This window comes from Panthera leo, chromosome C2 (assembly GCF_018350215.1).
Source record: "Panthera leo isolate Ple1 chromosome C2, P.leo_Ple1_pat1.1, whole genome shotgun sequence".
Classification (NCBI taxonomy): domain Eukaryota; kingdom Metazoa; phylum Chordata; class Mammalia; order Carnivora; family Felidae; genus Panthera; species Panthera leo.
This window is the reverse complement of record NC_056687.1, coordinates 18,740,997-18,753,822: the sequence shown is the minus strand read 5'-3', so window position 1 is coordinate 18,753,822 and position 12,826 is coordinate 18,740,997. Positions and strand designations below refer to the sequence as shown.

At 36.8% G+C, this 12,826-nt stretch overlaps 1 protein-coding gene across 3 annotated transcripts in view; it reads left to right on the top strand.

Moving 5' to 3' along the window:
• GABPA (GA binding protein transcription factor subunit alpha) overlaps nt 1-9,618 on the top strand; it is a 40,646-nt gene extending 31,028 nt beyond the window's left edge. For all 3 annotated transcript variants that reach the window (XM_042954925.1, XM_042954926.1, XM_042954927.1), the window contains exons 7-10: nt 585-638; nt 1,570-1,710; nt 1,946-2,138; nt 6,146-9,618. In XM_042954925.1, coding sequence (XP_042810859.1) covers nt 585-638; nt 1,570-1,710; nt 1,946-2,138; nt 6,146-6,374 — 617 coding nt within the window. In that variant the 3' untranslated portion in view covers nt 6,375-9,618. The remainder of the gene's footprint in view (nt 1-584; nt 639-1,569; nt 1,711-1,945; nt 2,139-6,145) is intronic.
• Nucleotides 9,619-12,826: the final 3,208 nt, after the last annotated feature.

The following is a 12,826-nucleotide window of genomic DNA, read 5'->3' as shown; positions in this document are numbered from 1 at the left end:
GGCTCGGAGCCTGGAGCCTGTTTCCGATTCTGTGTCTCCCTCTCTCTCTGCCCCTCCCCCGTTCATGCTCTGTCTCTCTCTGTCCCAAAAATAAATAAAAAACGTTGAAAAAAAAAAAAATTTAAAAATAAAAAAAAAAAAAAAACAAAAAAACTTTTATCCAGTCTGTTAGATTAATAAATTATGAAGATCTGTCATCTTGACTGAGGATGTACATCTAAAGAATGTAGATCTAAGCCATTTCAGTGTGGTGTATATAGTCTCATCTTTGATCTGATCTTGAAGAGTCCCCTGGTTTTATACAGAAGGAGATATAGATACAGATATTTATGTTTAGAAAACCGTGATTCTCTGAATAACTTTTCTTACCATTCAAAGAATTAGAGCTTTCCATCTGCTACTTGTCTTAAAAATATCTTTTCCTTGCAAAGTGACTATCAAGTATTTCTTAGGTTATTGTGCCAATGAGTTTTGTTGAATGCTTTGCTTTTTTGTTTGGTTGGTTGGTTGGGGTGGGTTTTACTAACTTGAGTTTGATTTTCTGGATTTAAATATAAACAGAAATTTTTATGTATGTTCTTCAGATGTGTTGGCAAGCCAAGAACAACAGATGAATGAGATAGTTACAATTGATCAGCGTGAGTATTCATGCACATAACATGTGGCCCATTTGTCACAAATTTTTTTTTTTAATTCACTGCAAGGTAATAAAAAGAAAAATTAATTTTTAAACTTTTGATGAAATATTTTAGACATACCAAGAAATGAAGTATAACCATTTATGTACACCATAAGAATTAGAACTTTTATATATCGCGTTAAATGACTGTCCTGAATTTGGTGTTTCTTATTCTGTGCATATTTTATATTTTTATCAAGTAGGTAACCACACTTTATAGTTTTACACATATTTAAACTTTTTCGGTAAAATGATCATAAACTGTACATATCCTTCTGTAACTTGCTTTTTTGTTTGACAGTTATGAGACCCATATCGATACTTGGCGGTGTAATTTCATTCATTTTCACTGCTGTTAAATATTGTTCTTAAAACTCTGTGACTGGCACTGAATGAGTATTTGTAAGAATGAGTGTGAGATTCTCTATCCCAGGAGTTCTATGCTTCCCACCTGATGAGGGATTACTGTAGCTTTTCTCAAAGTGGGGGCAGGGGTTTGCTCTCACCAGCAGTGCATGGGAGTTCTCCTTTGTCCGTATTTTCTCCAACATTTGACACACTGTTGTTAATGAAGAAATATTTTGAAAACAAATGTTTTCATAATTCTTTGCCTAACATATACACACCACTAAGTTAATTCCAAATAAGATCAACACTTACTCCTCAAGTTAAGATTTCAAACCATACAGCAAACATCATACCTTATCCCCTGAACTTTTTTGGTAATTTTGTTCAAAACTGTTGTGGATTAAGGCTTTTTTGAAACGAGGCCTTTTGTTGAGCTAATTAGAGGGGCATTAGTAAAACTAACTGCATTCTGTGTCTTTCAGTAATTTTTTTCACTGCTTGTTGTGGAAGAGAAGAAAATTTCTCCTTGTTTTTCTTTGCAGCTGTGCAAATTATCCCAGCATCCGTGCAGTCTGCTACACCAACGACCATTAAAGTCATAAATAGTAGTGCAAAGGCAGCTAAAGTACAGAGAGCTCCTAGGATTTCAGGAGAAGATAGAAGTTCTCCTGGGAACAGAACAGGTATTTTTGCATTACCTAATGGTATTTTTAAAATTTGTCAAATTAATGTGTATTTCATTTCATTGTATGAAAATGTGAATATGCTATTTCCCTGACAGTATTTAAACAGCATTTGTAAACAGATGTATTTTTAGCATGGCTGGGAAGGAATGACCCAGAGAATCTGTTTGTTGTCTTTGGCCTGCTGTTAAATTCATAGCACTGTGGTCAGCACTTGTCCTTCTTGTCCATGTAGGAAACAATGGCCAAATTCAACTATGGCAGTTTTTGCTAGAACTTCTTACTGACAAGGATGCTCGAGACTGCATTTCTTGGGTTGGTGACGAAGGCGAGTTTAAGCTAAATCAGCCTGAACTGGTTGCACAAAAATGGGGACAACGTAAAAATAAGCCTACAATGAACTATGAGAAACTAAGTCGTGCATTAAGGTAGGCGATGATTTTTTTTTTCTTTTTAACATTAAACCTTTCTAAAAAATGACCCCAGAAAGCTAAAGGTTTTACATTTATGTTAAAAATGACTTTTTGCAAAGATCTTTAGTGATAATTTTGAGGAACAGTTTCTTTAAAAGATGATTCCAAGCTTATTTGTTTTTATCTGGTTGAAAAGAATATATGTGTTTAACTGTTTAATCTCTGAGTTTTCTGTCATTTACCTAACAGATAAAGATGCTGCCATTTGCATAGGTGAATTGAGTGTAAAGTTTAGCAAAGATGCAGATATTTTCCCTTTTTTATAATTAGGTGCAAAAGGTCGACCCATTCCTCTATTTTTTCTTCCCCTTCAACCTGCCTAACTCTGAATATCCAACCTTCACACGGAATTGGAATAGAATAAAATTATTTATAATATCCCATAACTTGTATGAATTTTTTTGACAGAATTACTTTCAGAAATTATGCTTACTACAGTGGGAAATTCAGTATGTTCATTTAAGTAACTGAGAAGTGGGATATATAGAAATATCATGGAATTACTGTCTTTTTTTTGGAAGAGTGAATATAGTGTAAAATAGCTTTGCAATTTACCTCTGTATTTCTAAATAATATGCTTTTACTGCTACTTCATGATTCACTTGAACATTGTGAATTTCACACTGAGAGATTATGATTTACCTCCCATCACTACACGCGCACGCACACACACACACACACACACTTTCTCCACTCTCTTGTCATTACATAATTACATGGAAATTGTGGTTAGATCAGTATTCACAGTTACAGGATCATGATCATGTGAGTACTGTTACAGGATTATTTACTTTTCCAAAATAGCATTCCTAAGTAACTAAAATGCTTTCTTTTCAATGTGCTTATCACTTATTTAGTCTCACACACTTTGCCAGCTATCTAAAGATCCTTTCCATATACTTAGAATTAAAACTTTCATTTTTGATGGTTGCTATGAATGTATATATACAAGTCCCTTCAAAATTACAGATAAAGTATTAGAATTAATCATTAAGATGTCAGTTCTCCCCAGATTGATATTAAGTTTCAATGCAGAGACCATCTGGATAAGTTTCTTTGTAGAACTTGACATGCTGATTGTAAAACATATATGGGAACATAAAGTGCGCAGTAAGCAGGGCATGTGAGGGAGGAGAGCAGTGCGGGAAGTGCTGGAAAGCTTCGACAGTAAGACAGCGCATGGCTTGCCTCGGAGAGACGAACAGACTGGAGGCTACTACAATGGAGAGCCCACATAGAGCCAGGTATATAAGAGGATTTGATTTAAAGATGGCAGTGGGGGAAAGACTTGCTTCTCAATCAGCAGAGCCAGGACAGTTGACCATCCATATGGACAAAGGGAAACTTGAGCCCTTCCTTATACTATACTAGAAATCGGTTCCATGTAGCAAGTCGATAGGAAAACTAGAAAAAATAGGCAAGAGACTTAAATAGACACTTCAGAATTTAGATGATACAAATGGCCAGTGACCATATGCCGTGGTGCACAACCTCATTCGTAATCAGGGAAACTTGGTTGGAAACCACCATAAAATGGCACAACACATAGCTTCGAATGGCTGAAATTCAAAAGATCGCTGGTACCAGGTGTTGTGAGCATGGGGGTGCTTCTGCACTTTTGGTAGGGACGGAACCTGGAACCCAGCGGTTTCTCTCCTAAATATTTACCCAACAGAAGCGTCTGCATATGTCCGCACACGTGCTCATAGCAGCATTATTTATAATATCCAGAAACCAAGTATCCATCTGCAGGAGAGTAAATAAATGAATTATGGTAAACGAGAGTGGACTGTGTATCCAAGAAAATGAACAAAGCTACAAGCGCTGATACAAATGCAAAGTCAAAGAATCAGACCCAAAAGACTATATATGATTACATTTATAGTGTAAAGTTCAAGAAACAAAAACTAAATTGCAGAGTTTAGGGATGCACTTTTGGGTGATGAGAATGTAAATACAAGCCATGAATTATCATCATGCAACAGGATTGGATTGTGTTTACCTTTTAGAGTAAAGGAGGGGTGGTGATTTCTGGGAAGGGCCTTGGAGGGATTCTGGGGGCTGGCAGTGTTCTGTCTCCTGACCTAGGTTGTAGTTAACAGGCGAGTGTTCACTGAAATAAATCACTGAGCTGTTCACTTGGGTGTGCTTTCTGTTTATGTAATATAGTTCACAATTTAAAAGGTTAAAAAAAGACAAGTTTAAGAAAAATCCTATCCATGAAAATACAGGTATTGTGTACCTTTCGACTTCATTGTAGAGAGGGTACAGATGTGATGCTTGCTATTAGGTGTGGTTGTATGATGCGTCTAGTAGATTGAAAGACACGTTAAGTAAAATTAAATTTAGTGTTTGTATTCTTTATCCGTTCTTACCAAGAGACAGAAGATTATACCAACTCCGTTTTTCTCCTTGACATGTAAAACCACTTTCTTCTTTTATTTTACTTTTTTCTCAAGTGTCTGTTACAGCCTTACGTATTATGTAGAAATTTTCTTGAGAAGCTGAAATACGAATCTCATTTTAAACTGGGTGACAGGAAGTTGGTGGTTTTTGGGCTGAGATCTAAATTCTGTATTAACGTGATTGACACAAAAGGAAACACAAGAACTGTGCCCACCCAGTGTGTGGTCTTTCTTACTGAGAGAGTCAACGTGACTGACTGTGACACTTTTGCTCTTCTGGAATTAAAGAAAAGTGACTTAATTTCCTGCATATAGATCCGCCTTTTCACTAGTGGACTCCTGATTAAATTGAATGACTTCTGTAATAAAATCCTGCCAGCTGTGGTAGTTTACACCACTGGTATTTGGGCAAATAGTCATGCCTTTCATAACTGCTCATTGTCAGATTGGTACAGATGGGCAGTGCAGTTTTACAACAAAGCCTTCACATTCCACCTGCCCAGATAAGTCTTGACTTACCTTTTCCCTGTTATTGGAATTGGCAGCGCATGACAGGAAATCAGGTCTGTTTTTCAGAGTATAAATCTAGCTCTATTTCCATCTCCATACAAACCAGCAGTAAGCTAGACTTCTAGAGGGTTTCCCACAGAGGCAACTCTTGTTTCTTTATGATGTCCTCTTTCCTGGTTTTCTGTATCCCGTCTTTCTTCTGGCCTTTTACTTCTACTTTTGAGGCTCCCTTTTAGATTCGGAGAACTTCTCTCCAAGTTGAGCCTTTACATATTAAAATGGTGATGGTGAAGGTGTGGCTGCATCACAAAGGATTTTGTACAATGCAGAAAAGAAGGGGACATTCCCACAATCCATTGAATATGTATATTAAAATTTTCTTCTTATTATATGGGTTCTTAATTATTGACATAGCTTATACTTTATAGAGGGCTATGTGCCAGTCATTGTGTGCCAAGTAAGCACTTTGCAAAGATAATCCTTTTAATTCTCAACAATTCTGTGAGGGTAAGTACTATTTTTAACCTCATTGTATAGATGGGGAATAAAAACTTTGCGGGGCACCTGGCTGGCTCAGTCAGTACAACATCCAACTCTAGGATCTCAGGGTCATGAGTTCAAGCCCCCCATTGGGTGCAGAGCCTACTTTAAAAAACAAAAACAACTTAGAGAAAATTTGGCTTTCCTGTGGTCACAAAATCACAAAGGTAGTTAAGTAGAGACGCTGGGTTTTGAATCTTGACATTCTGACTCCAGGCCCTTGTTCTTAGGTTCTGTGACCACTCCCACAGTTTTTTGTTTTGTTTAACATTGTCTATTTTTAAAGTAGTATTTTATCATAATTGTGGAAATGTGTTGAGCATTGAAATTTTAGTAAGTCATGTTTTGAAGTTTGCTTGGACCATAACTTCAATGTTAATTGCTGTTGGGGTAGACGCGATACTCTACCAGGCTCCTGTTTATGGAAGAATCTGTGAAATATCGTAAGTAAGAAGTCCCAATTCTGTATTTTTTACATGGTCCCAATGTGTCCTTCTCTTTTTAAAGGTATTATTATGATGGGGACATGATTTGTAAAGTCCAAGGCAAGAGATTTGTGTACAAGTTTGTCTGTGACTTGAAGACTCTTATCGGATACAGTGCGGCAGAGTTGAACCGCTTGGTCACGGAGTGTGAACAGAAGAAATTGGCGAAGATGCAGCTTCACGGGATTGCCCAGCCGGTCACGGCGGTCGCCCTGGCCACTGCTTCTCTGCAAACGGAAAAGGATAATTGAGCCCGGACCTTCTGGGAGCCCAAGGTCTTTCTTAAACGTTAGAGCAAGTGTTGCTCTTACCTTTATTACTGAATTTGAATCTTCTTTTATTTCTAGACTGTACAATCTGATGCATGATTTTTTTATAAATGTTTCATACTCTTGTGAATTTGGATCTTTTTACTTTGAAGCATATATTTTAGAATACGTGTATGTTAAGGATCACCACAATGTCTTCAGCGTGAAGTCAGGCTCATTGTGGGATAGTTTGGTAACAGTCAGGAAAGCTAAACTGGTCAGTATTAATGTCTAGCCCTACCAAAAATAGCCAGTAGCATCTGAGGATGAAGAATGAATGAAGTATCTCCAGGAAACAGTCTGGCTTAACTATTTTTGAAAATATAACTGTTTCCCCTCTCTGCTGCTTTAGATGTTGCTTTACATAGAACCAGAAAGTGGAATTTTTCACAGCTACAGCATGTGTGCCTGTTTCATCTAATCAAGCAGAGCTAAAATATTCGTATCAAATAAAACTATAATATTAATAAGTTACTAAACTGAGAGCATCAAGTTATTAAAATAGTTTACATATTTGCAAGCAAAGGACAATAAGAAGTCGACTGGCAGAAGAGCACTGCCGAAGAAGGAGATCCAGGTTGAAATCTGGCTTAACTCCAGCTAATTTTAAGGATTTTCTGTATAGATTATTCATAATGTCAGGCCAGGATTTAAATTATTTTAAGAGAGGCATTTAATTCTAATAAACCAACTATTACAAAAATCCTGAAATGATCTCTGTTTTTCCTGTCAGAGATTGAAAAAACCAGAAAGGTATACCTCAGCCAGAAAATAAAAGTGTGGTTTAGTTTGGTTTGGTATGGCTTGCTTTGTTTCTTTGTTTTCATTACCTATTCTGCCTGCAGGTGTATTATGCAAAAGCAGCTTATAGAGCATTGTGTTTCTGATCAAAGGAAGCCTTGAAATCAGTCTGCAGTTAACCTTACCTTTCGAGACAACAACAAACTAGTTGCCAGTACATTTAAAAGGAAATTCTGACCTCCAGTATAGGCAAGTCTTCTCTCAAAACCAAATTTCCCATCTATTTAACTTTTTCCTTTTGAATATTATATATGTGTGAGTACCCATATATCTGTATACATGTCCAATTGACCATTTTGTTGTATGTATAACTGTACACATATATGAATACATGATGATATTCAAAAGGAAATGTATCTTAAAAGACAATACCTCATTTTAAAAAAATTTTTAATTAAATGATCCCCATATCTATGAAAACGTCATCACAATCCAACACTAAACAGAAATCACTAGAAATGTCTTTCTTTTTTGCTTGGTTTCCTTTCTTTTTTTCTTTTTGTTTTTTGTTTTAAGGCTGCGATACATGAATCATGAAAGGAGATACTGGCAGAGAGCTTTTTAATCCTCTTAGAGCAGGAGATTGATTCTCAGATATTTCTTTATGCACCTTCTCCCTCATCATTTCCTTTATGGCCATCTCCCTGAACAGCTTTATAAAAGCTCAGCTGATGATTTTGTCTAACCCGGAGGAAAGGCGGTGGTAGTGAGTCGAGGAGGCATCGCTAGTAGTCGCTGCCACCAGAACCAGATGGTCGTTTGTGTTGAGCCGTAGCAGGAGGCGAATTTAGGAACAAGCAGGAGAGGAAGGATCTTCTTTTCCGGTCACCTCAGATCGTGACTTGAAGTGCTGTGGCTGGAGGACTGCGTAATGTCGGTCCCTTTATATTATCAAGTCATTTAAGGCCCCCCGGTAGATGCCGGAAAAAAATAAAACTTGTAGCTTCTATTTTTACCTTTTTATAAACACATACAGAAGAGACTGACAAACTATTAGTTTAATTTGGGCACGGCGACTGTAAGAGTATCTGAGTAGAATGACACAGGAAGTCTGTGTAGAAGCTCCAGGTTCACGTAAGAAATAGATCACTAAAAAGGTTTTGCCCCATCTTCTGGTCTGGAGAGTTGACACGTTGCTTGTAGTTGTAAAACCATGAAAAAGTTTACTCTTCTGGTATATTATCAGCAACTTAAAAGTTTTGACTTTAACATTTAAAATGCTTTTGCGGAGACATTATTTTAAAGTTTTAGCAAAGATGACAGACTTCCTCTATGTTGCAGTTATCTGTATATGTGTATTTTAAGGCAAGGAACACCCACGTTCTTTTAGATCCTAAAGTCAAACTATTGCTTCTTTTCTCTAAGTCCTCAGGTTCCTTTTTTTTTTTTTAAATACATCCTACCCATTTTTCTTCCTTTGGCGGTTTTTATTCCCCATTATCACTTGAACAAGGATCATTCTCCTACAGGATCAGGTGCTATTTCTTTCTTCTTCACCTGTCATCATCACTTCGTATACTGTAACATAGGTGAAGTCATGAGACTCATTTCCCCAGTGGAGTCAAGAAACTCGAGTGACTTTTTCTCAACTTACATACTAAATTGTTCCCATCGTCCGTGTTGAGGTTACAAATCATCAGAAAGCCAGGTAGTCTCTTCTTTTATTGAAAGATAACTTGTGTCGTAAGAGAAAATAGAATTCATGTTATTCACTCCTTGCTGTTCTTATGAATAAATTTTCCATAGGAGAATTTACAGTATACTTAAAAGAAGAAAGAATCATTGGCCATCTTTTCTACCCTCTAAGTACAAAAATAAGGAAATGCCCGTTTTTGTTTTAAAACTTGTTTTCCGCATGAGGTTCTCCCTGAGCCAACTTTCATGCATACCTAGCCCGAAGTTGGAAAATGCGTGTTGATACTGGAAAGTCAGACACATTAAACAGAAATGCCATGTGGTTGACCTTCACGTGGAATGACCGGCTCGACATGTTCGCGTGTGTGCATCCGTGTCCGTTAAGTACTTGTTTTTCTCTCCCGATTAATGGGGACACTCGAGTATGATACTCCTTTCAAGGGCTGTACCTCCCATCACTTTGGGTGAGGTCAGCTGTTTTCCATACTCATCGTTTTATGCTACCGCCTTTTAAAAAGAACTAGTGTATCTTTGAAATAGCACAAAAATGTTTTAAGATTCATAATTACCAAACAACCTGTGACTAACTTGATGTCTTCACATCTAGAAGGTGTAAAAATATTGATATTTCAGTGATATTTCACTTGCTGCCAGAAAAAAAAAATATTCTCAGTCTTTTGTAAAAGGAAGGAGGATTTTTGCCTACATTTTTACTCTTTAAATAAAGACACTTATACGGTCATAATAACAATTATGTATTTCTTTGTGGGTTTTATTTTTTTTGTAATTTTACATAAAACAGTTATTTTCTATTTTTACTCAGATAAAATATTTGTGCATAAAATGTAAAAATAGTAATATGAGAAAAATAAAACTATTATACAGTATATTTCTGTGTTTTTGGAAGTTTTTTTCCCTGCATAAAAAAAAAATGGTTGTCAAATTCCTGGAATATTGGGTTGGAGGAAAATATGACCGTCTACATCTGCTGTATTGTGCATGAGTCCCATGTACTTAACTATCGATTTGGGAAGAACTGACTCCACAACTAAAATTAGATGTTACAGTTTAGTCTTTATTTTTTAAGTTTATTCATTTAGTTATTTTGAGAGAGAGAAAGAGCAGGAGTGGGGGAGGAGGAGGGGCAGAGAGAATCCCAAGCAGGCTCCACACCATCAGCTGTCAGTGCACAGCCAGATGCCGGGCTCAAACTCACGAACCAGGAGATCGTGACCTGAGCCTGAGTCGGCTGCTCAACCGACGGAGCCACTCAGATGCCCCTAGAGTTTAGTCTTTATGAGAAAATAGATGAAATCACATCCACAGAGCCAAACGGGTTTAGAACGGCAACAGAAGAAATGGTGACACTGAGTGTTAGTAATTGTCAAAAGGCAAGCCAACAATTCTTCAGGTAGAGGTTCTTGGTAAGCCATTTTTTTTTTTTTTAAACTAAAAAGAATTACCTGTTTATGTTGCCTGTGTAACAACAAGACACTTCAGCCAGGACCAGAGTATACGGAATCAAAGGATTCAGGGAAAAACGTGCTGTATGTTATTTATGGTCAAGCCAAACTCTGACATGCTTCAAAAATTACGGCTTGGTGAAATGAACTGCTTTAAAACACAATCTAATTTTACTAAGCTTGAAGTCATGAAAATAATCGGAAAATTAGGTGCATTTGTTCTCTCAAAACACTGGCTTTTTGTGTGTGTGTACGACTCGAAAGCTTCATTTGCAAGCCAACCACTTGTTTAAAAGGTTTTTTACTACTAGCAAACTGATTGAAAATACTAACTTAGACTGATTTTAAAAACCTCTGGTGAAGGACCACTTTTTTATTTCCAGTGTGTCAGAGACCGAAACTCTTACATAAAACTCTCAGATGCATGAGTAGGTGGAGGACATGGGAAATTGTTTAAAGGGTATAAATTTTTAGCTTTGTAAGACGAAAAATTTCTGGATATTGGTTACACAAGAATGAATATACTTAACATTACCAAACTGTACACAGACATGTGGGCAAGACGGTAAATTGTCTACTTTACCACAATATAAATGTTTTTTTGAAAAACGAATCACAAGAAGAATTTAATAATTCCATGTAACTCACCATATTACACAATACAGGGGGACAAACCTGATCATCTCAATAGAGGCAGGAAGAGTATCCAGTAAAATTTCACATCTGCTCCTGATAAAAACTGAACAAACTAGAATTGAGAACTTCCTTAACCTGATACAGTATCTCTGAAAAACCTGCAGCTAACCTCATACATAATAGTTTGTCTTCCTTCTAAGATTTGTGAAAAGGCAAAGAGATAGAGCCTGTAAAATAAGAGAAAGCATACCGATTAAAAAAAAAAAAAAAAAAAACTACAGTTAGAGGCTCCTTGGTGACAGTTTAGCATCCGACTTCAGCTCAGGTCATGACCTCACCGTTCTTGGGATTGAACCCTGATAGTGCGGAGCCTGCTTGGGATTCTCTCTCCCTCTCTCAAAATGAACTTTAAAACCACCACCACAATTAGAATTAATGAAAACAACTAGAATTAATCAATGAATTTAGTAAGGTATGGTACCAGGTCAATGTACAAAACTCAATGTTATTTCTACATGCTACCAACAAATAATTGGAAATTGAAATTTAAAAGTTACCATTTACAATAGTATTTTGAAAACATGAAATAATTAGGGACAAATGTAACAAAATTTGTGCAAGACTCATCCAACGAAAACCACAGAAACTGCTAAGAAACTAATGAAAATCTGAATGGAGAGGTATACCGTAATTGTGAATTGGAAGTCTTAATTTTGTAAATGTTAACTGTCCCTAAGTTGGTGTATAAATAGTGCAATTCAACTCAAAATTCTAGGAGTCTTTTTTTGTAAACGAGCTGATGGTGAAATTTATTTGTAAGTGCAAATGACCCAGAATAGCCAAAATAATTTTGAGAAGAAATTAGAGTAGTGGCATTATGTAAACATTTGCTATTTAACACCACACTACGGGGTGCCTGGGTGGCTCAGTCAGTTGAGCATCCTACTCTTGATTTTGCTCAGGTTGTGATCCCAGGGTTGTGGGATCGAGTCCCAAGTCAAGCTCTTCACTGAGCGTGGGGCCTACTGAAGATTCTGTCTCTCACTGTCTCTCTGTGTCTGTCTCTTTCTCCCGCTCTCACTCCCTTTCTCTAAAAAAAAAAAAAAAAAAAATTAAAAAAAAATGTTTTAAGTTGCTAAACTTAAAAAAAAAGCTACAGTAATTAAGATGTGGTGTTGAAATAGGAATAGACACGACCAATGAACAGAATAGAGTCCAGAAAAAGACTCACACGTAGATAGTTAATTGATTTTTTGGCAAAGGTGCCAAGGTAATTCAATAGGGGAAGGATGGTCTTTTCAACGAATGTTGGAACACTGGATATGTTTATGGAGAAGAATGAGCGTCACTCCCTACCTCGTATCACACGTAAACATCAGATGGATAAAGAAACAGATCGTCAACCTAAATATAAAGACCAAGACTCAAACATAAAACGAAATTTTCATGATCTTGGGGTAAAGATTTCTTAGATAAGATAGAAAAAGCAAAAGCATTAAAAAGTCAGTAAAATCGGGCACCTGGGTGGCTCAGGAGTTGAAGCGTCCCGCTTCCGCTCAGGTCATGAACTCACGGTTCCCGATTTCAAGCCATATAACAGGCTCTGTGTCGACGCTGCAGAGCCTGCTTGGGGTTCTCGCTCCCTCTCTCCCTGTCTCTGTTTCTCTCAAAATAAATAATTTTTTTTTTTTAGGTCAGCAAAATCAACTGCATCACCGTTTGTTGAAACCTCAGTTTTTTGATAGATCATTTTAAAAGGCAAAACACAGACTGGGAAAAATAATTGCAAAACATAATCTTACAAAGTTCTTATTTCACAAAACTATAGAATTCCTAAGAGTTCATGGCCAACAGGTTTCA